The sequence below is a fragment of the Aplysia californica genome, unplaced genomic scaffold (genome assembly GCF_000002075.1).
Source record: "Aplysia californica isolate F4 #8 unplaced genomic scaffold, AplCal3.0 scaffold00128, whole genome shotgun sequence".
NCBI lineage: Eukaryota > Metazoa > Mollusca > Gastropoda > Aplysiida > Aplysiidae > Aplysia > Aplysia californica.
The window spans coordinates 801,132-819,543 of record NW_004797398.1 but is presented as its reverse complement, the minus strand read 5'-3'; the positions used below and the strand labels follow the sequence as shown (position 1 = coordinate 819,543).

Sequence of the window (18,412 nt, the reverse complement as noted above, 5' to 3'; positions counted from 1 at the left end):
CCTCCCTCCCTCCCTCCCTCACTCACTCACTCACTCACTCACTCACTCACTCACTCACCCACCCACTCACTCTCGATCCTATTACAGTCTCGTAAACTGGAATGTCTCTCCCTTGCCTGTTTATCCATATCATGGGACTTATTATTATTCTTTTGCTCGTCTTCTTTTTCCCCTTTTCCTCCTGGGAACTATTTAAGGTAAACTGAATGAGCAAAACATTGGCAAGCTGTTCAGTTATAGGCCTACTAAGTCCACGCCTACTAAGTCCACAAGGCAAAAAAAAAAAATTTTTTAAATATTAGGATAGAGAAAAAAACTTAAAGAAAATTTTTTTTTTAATCTACCACAATAACCCCAACAATATACATCTATTTATTATAGAAATCTTTTCTTGCTTTTTTCAATAATTAGAATTTGAATTTGGGCAAAATATTTCTCGAGCAGATGCAATTGATATCACAGATTCTGAAGATGAAACTGAATAAAAAGTAACATGTAGGCTATTTTAACTTGTTGGCTTAATTAGTATCCTACATGTAGATGTGTACTGCTGTAAGTTATCTCATGACGTATCCCTCTTGAGTACAGGACCTCCTCCCTGATGAGACTTACTTCTACAAAGCAATGAGCAACACAGCAGAATCCGGGACGTTCTTCTTCAAGACGCCGAAGGCTCCAACTGTAAATTCAGTGGGTTTGGGTTTGGTTTTTTTACTTCAGCACCACATCTAGAGAATATCACTTTCCGTGTGAGAATTATATTATGTTCTGCATTATATTTTCTGTGGTTTGTGCATCAGTAATTTTTTATAACGCATAGGCTCAAAGCAGACCTTCTCTGAAATTATACCTATTGTATTGATTAGGGCTTTTAATTAACAATTATTTTTGGGAGAAACATAATAATTCAGTATTAAATAGATTTCAGCTTATTTTTTGTAATAATTAAGTATTAAATTGAATTATAATTGTTTTTACAATAGTTAAGTTTAAAACATAATTCAAGTTGTTTTTATAAGTCATTTGTTTTTACAGTCCTCGGAGCTTCAGATGTTGGTTTTGAGTGACCTGAGCACAACATCAGGTGCCATCCCAAAACTGGTCCAGGAGGCTCAGAGAGGAGGAAAGTACTCGGCCATCTTGCACACAGGCAATATCGCAGTGAACATGAGCACAGACGGTGGCAAAGTAAGACTGATGCAACAGCGTTCTCGAATGACGCTGGGATTTTGTGAAAATACCTGACAATTTACAGAGTCGCATTCGCAAGCTAAAAGTAAAAGACTGTTGTATAGACATGATAAATATGGGGTTGAAGAGAAAATAAGTACAAAGAGTAACGATAAGTCTTCTAAAGAAAATAACAGAATTGATGGGAAAAAAAGAGAAAATTGGCATCTCTGAACACTAACTAATATCACACGAGTTCGAAAACAAGTTGAGGGAATATGAAAAGCTGATTTATGTTTGCTATAGAAACAACTTAGGGTCTTCTTTTTTTTTATGACTTGGGGACAAAAAAATGTTATTTACAGGTTGTATTTGCAGAAAAAAGGAAGGAATGTGGGGCTTGGTGTGCATTTTAATGTTTAAAGGAAAAACGTTTTTCTCCTAAATCACAATGCGCAAGTTTGTCACTTACTTAAAAACTCCCTGTGAGATTTAGAGAGCAGTGTCAGGGTATAATGATATAGTGTACTATCCCTTTCAAATGCTCATTATTTGCCATAAGATTGTTACACTTTGTACTCTAAATTGAGGTGAATCCAAGTAGACTCGAAAAATTACTGCTCCTGATGAGCTTGTACAGTCTCCCAAAGATGTTGATGTGAGAACATTTTCCTAATATGTATTGTATAGACATGTTTGTTCACCTGAAAAAAATGAAATTCATTACAAACATATTTTTTCTTAAAAGGTCAGCAATACTCATTAGCATTCAAAAGAGCTAGAAGTAACTCCCAAAAGCTGTATTCCTGGTTATTTAATCAAAAGTTTAATGTTTAAAAGCAGAATTTTTTTTATTTAAAAAAAGAGAGACTTTTGTACATTTGTTAATTAGTTGCACCTATGTAAATATAGAACACTTTTTAGAATCAAAACGGTAAAGTGCTTTTATCTGTGAAAAATGTTTATCATTGAAGAAAAGTACCCTAGAGATATGTATTCTCACATACTTTACTTTCAAATTTCAGAATGCAGACAAATACTTCACACGACTTGAACCAGCTTTTGCGAGAGTACCATACATGACCGCCCCTGGAGAGGCTGGTAAGTTGTTTTCAAATTCCATTACCCTCTGAAAGTTTCATCAAGGACACATGGATGAGATTTTTTTTTTTTTAATTTAAAAGCTGTTGCCTGCTTGCTTTGGAATGAATACAAGCCCAAATAATTTCTTCAAACAGTTGAAAGAAAAGCTATGAATCTTTATTTTCAAACTGGGATGTTAGCATGTTTTAAAGTGAGGTCAATTTTGTTTCACCTTTTTGTGATTTTGTGGGTCAGGTTGTATGATTTTGAAGAATACAGATTAATACAGTTCTGAGTCTATGTTTCAAAGTAACCAAAAGTACAGTTGAGCCTGCTCTATTGGCCACCTGTATAAGACAATCACTTCTACAAATTGGCACTTCCCATTTCCTCCCATGTGTATTTTTTACATTATAATGACACAGTGTAAAATGGTCACCTGTCTAAGACGGATATCTCTCCTCAACAATAGGTGGTTGCTTTAGACAGTTCTGACTGTAGTTCAGATACCTATTTTGAAGTTCTCATCTACATCCTTGTTTGAGTAACAGAAGCTCATAAATGCTTTGATAATTGAACCATCTCAGGAAAAAGCACACGCCATGGTAAAGATAGCTTAATGATAGAAAGATTGTTTGCTTTGTTTAAAGAGCAGAACTTCCACATGAAATATCAACATGATTTCAATATCTATTTTCCATTGATTTTTTTGCTCTCATTGTTCTTCATTTCCAAAGGTATAAGGCTGATTAATTTTTAGAATCCTCCTTAACAAAGTATTGACAAAACCTTGTAGCTTTTTAGAATTTTGTACTGTAAATTTCCATGTTTCTAGATCGATAGAGTCATATACTTTTGACACTAATGTTGAAAATTCTTATCTTGGTTCTTGTTCCTATAGCCCCTGATTTCTAGACTTTTCTTAGTTTTGTGAAAGCTCCTCTTGCCTTGCGCGTCCTTGTCTTAACTTGTCTATATGCTTTTTAAGTAAGTAAATCAGCTTTTTCTACTGTTGCTTCACTGATGGTAACCTGATCACTGATGAGAGTGTTGATCCCTTGGTCTGGTCTGTAATAAGTCTTGTTCGGTGCCAATTTCATATTTCTGTCCAAATATTTTTCCAGAAATCGAAGATGACCTGTACACCCACTATCTGCACAGGCTGTCCATGCCTCAGTCTGAGTGGCCTATTACGCTGGACCGGATGTGGTACAGTGTGGACATTGGTCCAGTTCACTTGATCAGGTGACTATTAATTTGACTTTTAGGACATTGAAGAGGATTACACTGCACTATCTGTTACTGAAAAAAAAGGAATGTGAATTGTGATAAAATCCAGTGATACAGATTAAACTCTCACAGCTGTTGAAAACATGGCTACAATAAACAGAAAGTTGTTTTAGCTGATATTGTTCAGTTTTACCGTGGACGATATCCTACGTTATTGAGTAGCTCAAATGATTAGGTAAACATGCTTTAAAAAAGGAAAAACGAAGCTTGATTATCTGATTTTGAATAGGCCTTTCAATTTGATTCTGAAAAAACAACCTTTCGGTTCTTTCAAAGTACTGAGCTGAAACTGGTGGGGAGATTTTCAAATTTAGAAGTTTAAGTAGAATTTATTTTTTGTCACCCACATCTGTGGTGTAGTGGTTAAGCACTTTGCTGCCACACACAGAAGTTTGATTTCATTGGGGGGGGGGGGGGAGAGAATTTTTATTAAGTAGGCCTATCTTTGCGTAGTTTTCACTGGTAAAATCGAAGGCAAATGCGGCAGAGGTAGACCCAGAGCAACTTTTGGAAATCCTAAATAAATGAGTGTCGGGGAAAGATCAGGGTAATTACAGTTTTTTTTAGAGCATCCAAGCTAAGGTATGAATGGTGAACCACGATCACCACAGTCCGTTTCAGATCTGGCACTTGATGATGATGATGATGTGATGATGATGACCTAAGCCTTTCTTCTGGGACATAGTATCCCTCTCAGTCTAGGTACACCCTGACAGGCAGAGTCAAAGCCTGCCTCTTGTTGTTGTTAGCGATCCAGAAGCCTGCCTCTTAAATTATGTAAATTGTGTTGATGGGTGATAAAAACATGTACATCTAATCTAGACTTTGAAAATTTTGATTTTTGTGGTTTTTATAATGATTAGAAATCCTTTTCTTGTCAAACCATCCAGAAAGTCTCCTCAGTGATTTTTACTTAGGCTTTGTAGTATGGTTGAAGAGAAGTATGACTACTTGTCATAACTTATGTTTCCATACTTGACCATCAATTTTTTTTTCAGTTACTCTACAGATGTGTTTTACACCTCTGAAGGGAAATATGCTTCTGTACAACATGATTGGCTGATCAAGGATCTGAAAGTCGCCAATGAAAACCGAGAAAAAGTGCCATGGGTGGTGGCCTTTGGGCACGAGCCCATGTACTGTTCTTATGAAGACCCAGATCTGGCATGCAACAAGAAAACATCTTTAGTAAAAACCGGGTAATCTAACTAGACTTTTTTGTTTGTTTCAGATATAGTATGCCAAACTTAATGCTACAGGTCATTACAATGGAGAAGCACTAATTTAAGCCCTTAAAATTAGAGTTTGAACAAGACATGTTTGATCTGCTTACTGTTGTTGATTTTTACCAACTCTTTCCTCTTTTTGTCTGTTCAGAGATACAAGCAAAAACAATTTCTCGGGATAGGCAGAAAGAGTAGCAGCAAACAAATATTCCTCAAATTTTCCACAAACTTCAGTTGTGAGCTCTACCAAAAGTACTGTCTCTCTCGTGTGGAATTCCAAGCCTACACTAGGCTTTGCTCCAGCACCACAGTGGTGAACCTATCACGATCAGAGTAGAACTTGAGGAACCAACTCAGAAATCAAAACATTTCAATTTTGGAAAAGTTTCATTTTGTGCACATAAGAGGCTGACATTAATGCACCAGCACTGTCTTCTTTCACTCAAACTATTTTTAAAAGAGCTGATCAGGCTGATTTAAACAAAATAATTGTAAAATTTTAATTAAAAAATTAATTTAAAAGTAAACCGCAGATTTGATATATATATAAATTTTAAAACATTTTTGTGCTCTAACTTTGCAGATTAGAAGATATATTCTACCACTACGGAGCTGATATCATCCTACAATCCTATGGTAAGGCATACGAGCGCTCCTTTCCAATGTACAAAAACGTCGCAGTGGCTGATAACTACACCAATCCCCTGGCCCCTGTACTCATCGTGAATGGTGGAGCAACAACATGGCAGGAGGAGTACAATTTTACAAAGTCTGCTCGTGAGTGATGACACTGATCTTTATTTAGTTATATTCTTGCTATAGACTTTGCCAAACAAACAGCCAGCATAGCAAAAGTGTTGATAGAACAGAATTGTATGCAAAATCCTTTGATGCTTGTGAGCAGCAATTTTCATAAATTTGAATTGTGGATTCAAATAAATTAATTAATTTTCTCTTCAAATAACTACTACATAGATTTGAGTCATGCTCAAAAAGGTTAGCTTAAAAGCATAACAACAACCTGAATTTGTGAACAGTAATTCTTATGCTTTTCTGAAATTTATACAATATACAGTGAGTGTTTCCTAATTTAAAGTGAAAAAGAGAGATTTAATCAGATACAACACCTACATAAACTTTATTTTGACACAGTGTAATTTGAAATCACTTTTTTAAAACATTTTTCCAAGAAAAATATAAGTTAAACCCATATTCAATTAATTTTCATGCCTATTTACTATGGGTTTTTTCTTTAAACGATGATGTAGGCCTATATTTATTTTCACTTGATTATGTTCTTATTTTACATTTTACTTGCAAACATGTTCTCAAAATTATTAACACAGAAAAGAGAACACAATTTTGAAAAATACTTAAACATCAAAATAAATAGCATTAAAAATGTCTTCTTTACTGATCCAATTGGGAATTTTGTTTCACAATGGTGTACATAAATGCACAAATCCAGTAATACATAAATACACAGATCCAGTAATACATAAATACACAAATCCAGTAATACATAAATACACAAATCCAGTAATACATAAATACACAAATCCAGTAATACATAAATACACAAATCCAGTAATACATAAATACACAAATCCAGTAATACATAAATACACAAATCCAGTAATACATAAATACACAAATCCAGTAATACATAAATACACAAATCCAGTAATACATAAATACACAAATCCAGTAATACATAAATGCATGAATATTACGCAATGTCACAAACATAGACAATCACCATTGACGTTTAGCACCCTATTTTGAGCCAGGGTTATTCTGTCTTGCTAAAGGACATCCCCTGCAGTGATTACCCACTTAAATACTGAGTCACTGACACACTGAGCTGGAGCGCTCATACAATTGTGATCCAAAAAGAATGGCCCCTAAAAATGAATTATTTTTAGTTTAAATTTACTTACCCTTCTCTTTTGTAACTACTGCTATGTGCTAGTGCCACTCAATTTTCTGCTCACTCTTTTTCAGCTGGATGGGTCGCTAAGCGCATCACAAATTTCACTGAGCCATCTTACGGACGCCTTCGTATTTTCAATTCTACCGTTGCCAAGTATGAACAAGTGGCCTTTGAAGATGGATCTGTTCTCGACACATTTAGCATCTTTCAGGAAAAGCATGGCCAATTTTCGACCGAAAGCTTGTCCCCAAATATCACCGCTGAAATCAATCAGGAAATCCTTGATGCGGGAGGAAAGCCAGGTACTGTTTGTGCAGTTTGCTTAAATAACAAAGCCTCTCCTTTGTCTGCCAACAATTTAAATGTAATAAAGTATAAGTTAGTATAACATCAGAATCAAGTACCCTCTTCCAGCCTAAAAAATGGGTCTTCAGTAGTCATAAGAACATGCTGGAGACGTAATTCAAATGGAGCTGTGCTGGGACTTTTCAACTGAAAAAAAATTCTTTAAGTCATCTACACTGTATCGGAGTACACTATACTGAAATTGTATTGTATCTCAAAGTTTGCTCAAGTGTTGGAGATGCACAAGGTAAGATTGACACAGACAAACATACACAAAATTTGCAACAGCCTTTACATACAAGAACGAATTCAAACATTGTGTATCTCCAACCTTTCAGGCACATATGGACATGGTAAGTTCTTATGCATTTCCCACTCACGGCTTGTACCAGGGTTTTTTTTCTTTTAGTGATCCTCCTTCACTATACGTGTTGGCTGCTCCAGGAGCATGAACAATTACTGCAGATTGAAAAAAATTATTTCTCAAACATTCTTGTTATTATTTTCAAATCTATGTAGAGACCCTTCTCAAGGCTTTACTCTTTTATGCCATAGGCTATATCTTGTACAGACTTTTCTGAACCAGTGCTTATTGTTTTAGGGTTTTTTTTCAGGGATTTCTTTGTGAATACACATGACTTACAATATAGTTAAATGATTATGCTAATAAAGCCACTGAATATGTCCCTTTTGTCCTTTCTTCAAACCCTTTTGATTTGTCCTTTTATTATACTACAAACAGGTGTCAGTGGTGTAGCAGTTAAACACTTTGCTGTTGCACATAGGAGACCCAAATTTGATTCCTTAATGGGGAGAATTTTTATCGAATGTTTCAGTATTTTTGCTAGGATGTTGTATCCCTCTCAGCTGGTGTTTTCCCTGACAGGCAGGGTCAGAAGCCGATCCAAATAATCTAAATCGTGTTGATGGGGACGTAAAAGCACCTACATTTAGAGAGAGAAAAATCAAACACAGTATTTTTTAAACTGCTCGACAGTTAAATAAAAACTAACAGACAAATCTTTAGTAGGACTGCTATCAATAATGCACGTCGAAAAAAAACCAGTCTATAGAAACCATTGATTTGGCTATTCAAAGATAATAAGCATTAATAGTAATCCACTTTGAGCTTTTAATTTCATTCTGTGAAAACTATCATATGTGTCACGATGTAGTGGTATCAGGCGTTCATCAATTTTTATGCATTTGGAGTTATTGGTAAGCCTATCATCTTAAAACTTGTTCAATTGTCCTGTTATCAGTGAAAAAAGTGCCCTTCAATCTTGAATAGAAGTCAAGATATTTGAGATTGAAGAAGGTGGGGTCGCCTGGTTTCAAAGGTAGATACCGAGAAAATGGCCGCCAAAGTTTGGTTATCTCCATAGCTTGATAGTCTGTGGAAACTGTAAACTTATATTTTTTGTGCCTTTAATGAACGTTTGGAAGTAAAATGCAAACATAAATGTGTTCTTAATTGCATGGCAATGGTGTTATACCAAGAAACAAAAATTCTATTAAAATTTCATTATTTTGACATGTGCCTGATTTCACCAAACTGCATCACATATATCAATGTGCTCCTGTAACATATCCCAGAAACTTTCCCTTTAATACATGTAATATTTAATTTGGAGAGGTGGTTGAATATACAATTTGCCCCCATCCTTCCTATACACCCTCCTCCACCCTCCCCAAACCCACCTCACCAGCTGCATGATCAGGTTAATTTTGAACCTGCTGTGGCTGCTTTCATTCTATACTCCTGCATATCATCAAAGTATTATTCTGATGACTTACACAGTCATGTATCATAGTTTTGAGTAAAACTGAAATATCTTTCTGATTTTAGCGTCTTTTCCTAATCCAGGCCATGATGGGGTTTTTTTTTTAACTTTCAATATCTGCTGATGCATTTATTTACACTGTTTTATACATTATCACTGCACTCCCCAAAGATATGATTTGCTGTGATTCAGAATCAATTATTCTCTCAACTGTGATACTCTAAAATTATGGAGTCCAACTCTAAAATTATGGAGTCCAGGTTTTTCCAGGGATGCCACACGGTTTCATACATTCCAAGTATCAATTATTTCAGTAAATCCGATTTTGGTAGGTCCTTCAAGTGAATAGCAGCTTTTATAAGTTTTATTCAGTCTGACTTTTTGAGTTGATGTTATGTAGTATTAATAGTTATGTTTCTTAGCATGGCACTTTCTTCCTTTCAATGATGAGAATCTGAAAAGTTGAACATTAGCATTTCAGATTTCTCTCAAGCAGTGAGAAATTCATTAATGAATTTCAAATAAAGATCATTATTCATTACACTTATTTGTACAAGAACTTGGATAGTTGCTGTGTTTACATTGATAGCGATATAATATCTAGATCTAGATTTATTTTTTCTGACTTACACATATTGATAGGGCCTATACAATTACTAACAAAATAACCTAGAGTTATTCTCCAGAAAGTATAAAACACTGAGCAAATGTTGTGATGAAAAATTGTAATGTCCCATTTTTGTTACAGGTGTTCTCAATATTGATGAGATTGGACACACAGACATAAAATCCAAAATTACGGAGATGCTGAAAGGAGATAACAAAACGAGGCTTATCATCGGTGTGAGCGCTGGCAGTTTCATCATCGCCGTTCTCGTCATCATCTGCATTGTGAGGAGGGTGAGGAGACGGCGCCGTGTAACTAGGCGGTGGGAGCAGATGGACATCAACTACGGCAAAAAGTTTTACAGCAAGGCCCCAGACAAAGATGAGGACAACGACTTTGAGATTGACATGAGTGAGGGAACAGAGCCAACAAGAAAACTGCTGGAAGCCGATGACTGAGAATGAAAGTGTGCTTTACTGGATGGGGTTCTTGATTTGCTAGAATGAAAAGAGTCAGATTTATTTAGCCTATAGTACATAATATGTAAACAGGTTCATTAATGGGGTTTATTTTAAGATTTGGTAGATACCTAACATAAGAAATCTATTTTGAGGAATCTATCAGATAACGTTTTACTTAAATAAATCACTACTGGTAGAACTTAAACTGTGGTTGAAAAATTTGTTTGCCTAAAAACGTGTATGCTTTTGAGATCTAACAGCATTTTCAAGTATGCCCAAATCATTTAATAACATCCAGCGTAAAGACAGAGTCATGGTTTCCTCAAACCAGCAGCTCTTGATGCAGTCAAATAAATCTATTGTGAGACCTTTAATTTCCACACTGCTCCACATTTTGTGCCAGTCTTTGATATCATTATGGTATTAGTTTCCATTTCGGAGTGAGTTATTTTTTACTCCTCAAAAGATAAATGTTTATCATATATATTTTGAGCGTGCAAACTGAAATCTAAGGCTCCTGTGGCTCTTTCTCTCTACTGTCTAGAGAGATGTGCTTTCTAAGGAGAATAGTGGTTTGTTGTGTGTTTCCTTGATAGAGTAGACTAGGTCCAAAGCTAGAGGTAGCTGAAATGATTAAGGTATTGCAATGTTGCTGTTGGCTGTTATGGCCAAAACAAAATCCAGGTTTTACTTTTTTCAACTTGAAGCATGACCAGAAGGCTGAGCACATTTGGAGGGGTGACTGTTTTATTTTTAAGTGTGTGACAATAAGTCAACAATGTGTACATTAGTTTTTATTTTCTGGCCATAATATCCAAATTGTAAATATTTGATGACTTTTTTGTAAAACAGTTAAACACTGTTAATTTTTTACAATATATTTATGTTTATGAAATGGTTTAGCTGAATTTTGTTGAAGCCAGGGGTGTTATGTAAGTTGCTAGAGAACCCAAATCCTCTATTGATTTTTGTGCAAGTTTAATTTGGAAGGTATGGAAATTCAATTTACTCTTACATTTTAAAAAGCATGGTGACTTTCAACACAGGTGCACAAAGAATTTCTTGATTTAAAAACTTGTTGAGATGGGTGACAGGGAAAGACCACATTGATATTTATTTTTTTAAGAAGGTCTGAGCAGAGAAGTAAGTGGCAAACTATGATCACAGATCTCTGTTTCAGATCTTGCACCCAAAGAAGAAGTAAACTTTTTACTTGTACTATCTGTTAACGAACATTTTTGTCAAAGAAGGGAGTTTCATATTTTGTAGAGGTATATTATTGATTTATTTTGGCTGAAAACTGTTTTGGGATACTAAAACTTTAAATTTTTCTAATATTCCTTTGTTTTGTGGTAGAGAGATCAGACATTGCTGTGCATGCTTATTTTGAGTAAATTGATCGCTGCATGGCTGAACATCTCAGAATGAGAATTTTAAAAGTTTGAAAGGCCAGTGGCACTATCATTCACATTGTTCTCTTTAGAAAAAAAAACAGACCAAAAACTGTGCAGCTTTATCAATTTCCTTGTAGGTCAAAGTCAAAGATCTTGCAGTACAGCCAACCAGCCCTAAGCTCTAACTTACAAAATCCAAAGAAACTTATTTGAAAGTTTTTTAGAATGTATCTTGCAACTAAGAGCTGTGCTCAAGACAAGAGGACATAAAACATGTTCATTTTAACTTTACTTCTTTCCTCATTTTGTTTACCAAAGCCTGTAGCCCGTAGCCATGTTCTCAGTACTAACTATACTATGTGAGGCATCGTAGTGAAATCAGACGCTCGTCAAAATAATGAAATCAAAGAAATCTACATTTTTCTGGCTGCTTGACAATTTTTTTGAATTTTCTTTTTTTGGCTCAACGTCTTGTATTTTCATTTAAAAACTAATTTCTGCGTTAGATTTTACTGAGAAATGTTGATCAATGGCACAGAAGCTGTAAATGTGCAGTTTTCAAGACATTCAAACTTTGGAAGTCCCCAAACTTAGACAGCCATTTTCTCACTAATTTTACTGATAAAGCAAGGTGACCCCCCTCTTTCTTCAATCGCAAATATCTCGACTTCTATTCAAAATAGATGGGTATTTTTATTTTTTTTACAAAAGCAAGACACATGAACAAGTTTTAAGATGATACCAGTAACTCCATATGCTAAAAAATTGACGAGTGCCCGATTCCACCACATCATGACACATATATATAAGTTTGTGCCTTTAAGTCCATGACGTGCCTTTATTTTACCTTGAGTTAAATTTGTTTGTGCAATTACGGTATCTGATGTTTCAACGTATAATTTACTGGCAAGAGTTGGAGAATGTACATCTTTGCTTTTATATGTATGCATAGTTCATGGTGATTACAAGATAATGCTATGATTAATGCTTACTACTGATCTGAAAAATGAATCTATTGTGTATGTGTGTGCATGTTGACTGTACAAGTTGTGAGGAGTTCATTTTCATCAGAGATACTCCATATATCTCTTTCTCTATATATATGTTGTTTTATTGAATTTTCATTCCTTTCATTTTGCTCTGATGTCTATGAATACAATGAATGTGAATGTCGTGAGTGGAGGCCATTTTATGTTCTTGCCATATCAGCGTGTGCAATGGGTATGGGTGAAAATGAGTTCTGGTGATTTGTGAGCGATGTTGGCATAAAAAGAGGGTTTCTAAGATGTAACTGCATTGAACGTAATAGACTTGAAAGTGAAGGGTGTTTTTGACGACAGATAGAATGAGTATGTTTGTTTTTGATGAAGTTTAAAAAGTTTTAAGCCTCTCAATGCTTGTTTCATTTCACAGTTAAAGTACCTGATCCCAAGACAGGCTACTGAGCCTATATTCAATATTCCCCAGGCTTTCTAAAAGCCGAGAGTCCTGAAAACTTCTGAGAAGCTGAGAGTAAATATTTTAATTTTTCAGAGTAACAATAAATAGTATCGGATCAGACAGCATTTCAGTTTTTTAATTTTTAAAACGCTATCACGAAAGAATTGTATACTGACAGGATTTTCAAAACCGTTATCTTATTACACACATCTCGGCTTCATCAATATGTATCATAGATTTTCTAAAGTAGAAAAAGCCCTTTTTAGAAACAAAAGTCATCAAAAAGCTGATGAAATGCCAAAGTAATCGTGGCCTGTTTTTGCTGTGAGATGAGTTGAAAAGTTTTTGAAACTGCTTGTCTATCTAATGCTAATAGAGGTACTTTGAAGCAACTTTCAGAGGAAATAGTCAGTGCTTATTCTTGCCTTTTGATTTTGAGTGATGAAAATATCATCACTGTTGTGATAAATATCGGATAAGCGACTTCGGTTAAATATTTCAGGAGAAGGGTAAAAAATTGATTTATTAAAACGACGTTTCATGAAAAAAAAAGCAAATTCGAAATTTTTTAGTTATCCGATCTTATCACAATGGTGAAGATATGATTTTTGATTGATTTTGAATTTAGACCATGAAAAGGAGATAATGTACAGTTTTTTTATGAATTTGATTATGTTTATGACATGGATCAGTGTTGTAATTCGTATACCTCATAACTTGCAAAAACCAGATAATGTGCCTGTAAGTTTGAAGTTAAAAGATTGTATTAGAAATCAAAAAGACTGCTGCATGTTGCATATATATGAACTTCATGTCTTCATTAATGTTGTGGCTTTACTTTTTTCAAACAAATGTGTCAGCACAGGGGAATGGACATATTTAATACATTGCTCACTTTCATATGGATTGTTCTCCTCTGCTTTAGAACTTTGACCTATGAATATATTTTTTTCTTTTGTTAACTCTTTATCTCCGGCAAGCCGCTCCCAGTGGCTCACAGTTGGAACCACTGTGCTATAGTGAGCTGCTGACAGCGGCTCGGCCAAATTTCTTTGCGACGACTTCGACATCAAATTGCTTTTCGACACGTCTCTTTTTATCAGGATTTCATTCATTAGATGAAAATCCATAAAAATAGGTTCACTTGTTTTGATTTAATTATCAATTTAGTGACGATTTTGTCATTTATAAATTTAGAACCAAAAATGGGCCCCATGGAGATAAAGAGATAAAATTACTTTTTTTTTAAACTTCAAGAAGCTGGAAGTGTGCTTTATGGTAATAGATGTTTCCTTATTAATTTTCAAGAATTAACATAATACTAATAAAAATGAGTTCTCTCTCTCTCTCTCTCTCTCTCTCTCTCTCTCTCTCTCTCTCTCTCTCTCTCTCCTTTTCACTCCCTCCTTCTTTATTCATATATAAAACAATATAATGGCTCTGTAGGTTTCAAATAAAGACACACAAGAGTATCCTTATCAAGAGAGAACGACGTTGAAAGAGTAATATCTACAAACAAAAATCTGACTGGGACCAAAAAGTTATACAGTCTAGCACACGCACATTGTGAGCATGCACATGATGAAACAGGCACAGATTGAATTAACAAATTTTCAGGTCCTGAAATTTTTCTTATACACTATATTCTTTATATTTAAAACATGTACAAAGTGAAATTCATACGTAACAAACATATATTTCGGTGCCCTGTAAACTTCACTATATTGTGCGTGCTAGACTGTATATTTATTCTTCTTAAGATAGAAGAAAGGAGACCATATAATAGTGTTTTTGCATGGGTGTGAATTCCACGGCACATTTATTTGTGAATCAGTTATTCTTAATATCTTAAGTGTTGGTATGGATGAATTTTTTTTTGTTCCAAAATTTTCTTTGAAGGAAAAAAAAAAAGCCTCTTTGATCGGAAAGAGTAGGCCTTTGCTGGTAATTATTATGTAAATTCTGGTTTCACATTTAATTTCTTGTTTTGTTTAATGGAATTATTTTATTAGTCCTGCTTGGCATAAAAATGTTTTGAATTTGGATTGTGTAGTCAAAAAAAAACTGCAATCACACACCTGCATATTTCAGGTTGATACACCAGAAACATGTGTATTCTTTTCAGAGTTTGTGCAGCTTTTTGCTACTCATTTCCTCCAACTCTCAGCTTTTCAAGTATATAGAACCAAACATAGGTCCTGGGTTCGAATCCATGGGAAAGGCAATAATTTTCCTCACTTCAATCAGATGGAAATGGGTATCCATCTATAGACAGTGTAAGATCTTGTCAGTTCGTTAGTATCTGAGTGCTTATTTGCCTGCTTGCACTGTATGCTTGCTTAAAAGCTGAGGATATATCTGAGTGGTCTGGGGTCTGTTGAGGAAATAATTTAAATTGTAAAGAGCTTGCATTGGCTTAGTGGGGAATCTATGCTTTATAATGCTATTATTATCATTTACTATTTATTTATAAGATCCGTGCTAATACTAGAGAGTCCCAGAGTGACCATGTGTTCAGTTTGACAAACTGCTGTGTTTATGATGTCTGGTGTCACCATTAGAGGCACAAGGAAGAAGAAGAAGACCATTGCAAGTCAGATCTTAAAAGAATGCTTTGGCTCTTATCTTTGGACTAGGTGGACCTGGGAGTTTGTAGATTAGTCGTTTGCTATGAGTAATGAAGCTAAATACTTGGATTAAAAGATGCGATAGATTGCTCACGAATAATTTTTTTCCTGACCTAAAAAAAAATGGTTTCTTTCAAATTCTACCGACATCCAAAGTCTCATCATTCTCCTTTCCTTCAGTGGATCAATGAATATATATTGTAAAGTGTTGTGCTCTCCAGGTATTTTTCTGTGCATAATCATTTATTCTGCACTGGTTGAAGACAGCAAAGTTGCACCCAAAACCTCCAGAAATATATACTTATGGGCGATACACATGTGTATTCAATGGCGTATCCATTGTGAACACTGTTGAACTTCACAGAATTGAATTAATTTTTTGTCTCTAAATAACAAGGCACTATTACATATACAGAGGAGTCCACTTAAAATAAATGAACAGAGACAAGACACTAATTGTGTTTATTTTAACATTGTTATTCTATAGGCTTTGTCCCTGTGTCCACTTCTGAAAAATCCTAGGTGCTGGTTTTCTACACCAGCTGTTCTGTCCTTGGTAATGGATTTAGAAACTTATATTTTATCCCTTTCAGGAATAATGAAAAAAACAACCTGTTGCTCAGCTGATGAAAGGTTTCATAATTTGTAAGTTTATTGTAAGAGGACTCCACTGTAATATTTCATTGCACATGCTTTTTTTGTTATGGATGACTGTACTGGGATGATGTATGTTAATGGAAATATTGAAGCAAAATAATGTACAAGACAGAGAGAACACTTTCAATTTATTCATTTTATATGAATTTGATATCAAGTCTTGTCTTCCAATAAAAAGCAAAAACTGCAAAACCATGTCAAGCTCTATATATATTGACAAAGTAGATCGGTGCAATATGAATAAAATTAATTAATTATTATTATATGTGTATGTAAGGTTTCCTCCACGGAGGAAATCACAGAAGCAGATGGAGAAAAGTTATTTCATTGTCAGAAGAAATATAACTCACACTATTCTATAAATAATTGTCATTGCATTGTACAACATGTCACTACTTTATTGGAAATGAGGAAAATCCCTCTCTGTCATTGCGACTTTCTTGGAAAGGAGGAAAACCCTTCTCTGTCAAGCCTCAAATGAAAACAACAGTTTCACTGACTGTTTAACTCATCTAAGCGTCATGACAGAAGTGGTCCTAGTTTGAGATAAACTATAAAATATGTGCTGAGATGGTTATAATAATCTTCCCCTTTTATTTTCATTATTATTTGAACTTAACCCTCATCCTGCGGGAGCCGGGTTTATGCAGCCCGATAAGCCTATTCGGGCACCTCGCCTGCGTTCTGGTCCCGAGTCAGTGTAGCTCCTGGCTGAGCGTACGCGCAGCGCGCATCCTCTTACGTGTCATTCGAGTCCCGAGTCGGAACCCCATTCACGCAGGTCAAGTGTGTGTGCGTCAGTCTGCTTGAGTTTGTGTGCGTTTGTGGCCTTCTTCTAGAACCACCTGCGTTGGTTCGTAATCGAGGCATACGTCTCATTCAAAACATGCCAAGTTGATAGCTCTAGATGTTCGTCCAATGAAATTATAGAAGAAATTGACCCACTTAGACATGAGGAGCTCGAAAGGATAGTCAGGAAACAAGACTTCCATTTTTCTATACAAAATATTTCAAATGAGCTTGATTTTGCATGAAATGATACTACCTGATAAAAAATGAGCTTGTTTGATAGTTTTGAATACCCTTGTGCAGGTATAAAGAACAATTTGAGTGTAAAACATTCGGAAATTGACCTAAATTATCCTTTTTCGAACCTCAGGTCATTCATAACAACAAGAGCGTCCAGAAAGGTTATTCAAATGGGCGTAACTACTCGTAATGTCTTATCAGCTTGTGAGAGGGGGTTATTCATGTGTTTGTAACACTTTATAAATAGAAAGCTATGAAGGATAGAGCGTTATTTTCATCATCAGTTAACACACTGCCGCGGTATTCATGGCGAAAACACACGTTTCCCGGCGCGTGCGCTGTACATCAACAGTACACACTGAGTGACCCCGGCGGCCTGCCCGGCACGTCCGACGTAATCGGTTGCTGATAAGATACGCATCTGGGCACAGACGCAGGATAAGATTTAACATGCGGGTTCCCATATAAGGAGTTGAAAGCTATGCTGAAAGGATTTGGACACTGAAGTAAACGGAAAATATAACACCTGTTTTAGTTTTATCAATTCATATGTTCCCACGTTGACTTTTATTGAATAATCCCGAAGCACTTTATTGTCTGTGGCGTGTAGTTGGATCAGGCATCAGCAGCTCCATTGTAGATGTCTTCAGTGTGGCTCACAGTTTGGTCCTCACCGGAGGAGTCTATAAAGTCTGCCGAGCCACTGGTGGTATAGACTTCCTGAAAGAACAATAAAATAAACGTGAACATAGTCTTAAATAAATATATGAAGCATCATTTACTAGCCACATATTTAACAGATTAAGGCTCATCGAAATATAGAAACAAATTTGGACAAATGTTTCGGGTACTTTTTTAAAAAATCTGTAAGATCTATGTTTCTTCTTCCCTCCCTCCCTCCCCCCCCCCCCCTCCTTTCCCTTATAATCATACCCCATATTGTGCTGGTAGCTCAGAAACACAGGTCACATTAACTCTTTATCTTCAGCAGGAAAGACGAAGAGGAAAAGGGATACCTAAACTTGAATTAAAATCACAGAGTAAGTACAAAAGGCAATGGTATCAACAAATGATAAAAGAGAAGCACATAAATTAATAAGAATCAGAGCTCTATTAAGAAAGGCAAAAGTATAATTCAGGAAAAAATCTGAATACAGTTGAAACTGTCCAAGACAATCACCTGTTGTGGAAGAGAAAAAAGGTTGTCTTAGTGAGGTGGACGTCTTGGACATAGACAGTAAGGAGGCAACTATAAATGGTCGCTTTTAAGGACAAGTGGGCTATCCCGAAAAATGCTGTTTTGAGAAAATTGAAGGTAAAGTTTTTACCCCTTGTTCAGTTTCATTAACTCTTTTTATCCGGGCTA

General features: G+C 35.5%; 2 protein-coding genes across 3 annotated transcripts in view; one reads left to right on the top strand and one right to left on the bottom strand.

Annotated features, from left to right (window-relative positions):
• Positions 1–40: 40 nt before the first annotated feature.
• LOC101863180 (acid phosphatase type 7) lies at positions 41–11,391 on the top strand. 2 transcript variants are annotated; one of them, XM_005096403.3, is made up of 9 exons: positions 41–690; positions 1,036–1,188; positions 2,196–2,271; positions 3,378–3,498; positions 4,542–4,742; positions 5,353–5,546; positions 6,774–7,004; positions 7,386–7,400; positions 9,580–11,391. In XM_005096403.3, the coding sequence occupies exons 1-9, from the start codon at positions 625–627 to the stop codon at positions 9,894–9,896; spliced, it is 1,374 nt and encodes a 457-aa protein (XP_005096460.1). In that variant the 5' UTR covers positions 41–624; the 3' UTR covers positions 9,897–11,391. The 2 variants fall into 2 exon arrangements, with proteins under 2 accessions (XP_005096460.1, XP_005096461.1); XM_005096404.3 differs by lacking the exon at positions 7,386–7,400 and having other exon boundaries at positions 43–690.
• A 6,184-nt stretch (positions 11,392–17,575) lies between these two features.
• Positions 17,576–18,412, bottom strand: part of LOC101862940 (zinc finger protein 423) — a gene marked incomplete in the record, with an annotated part of 56,208 nt that continues 55,371 nt past the window's right edge. The window contains 1 exon segment of the mRNA XM_005096402.3: positions 17,576–17,766. Coding sequence (XP_005096459.2) covers positions 17,662–17,766 — 105 coding nt within the window.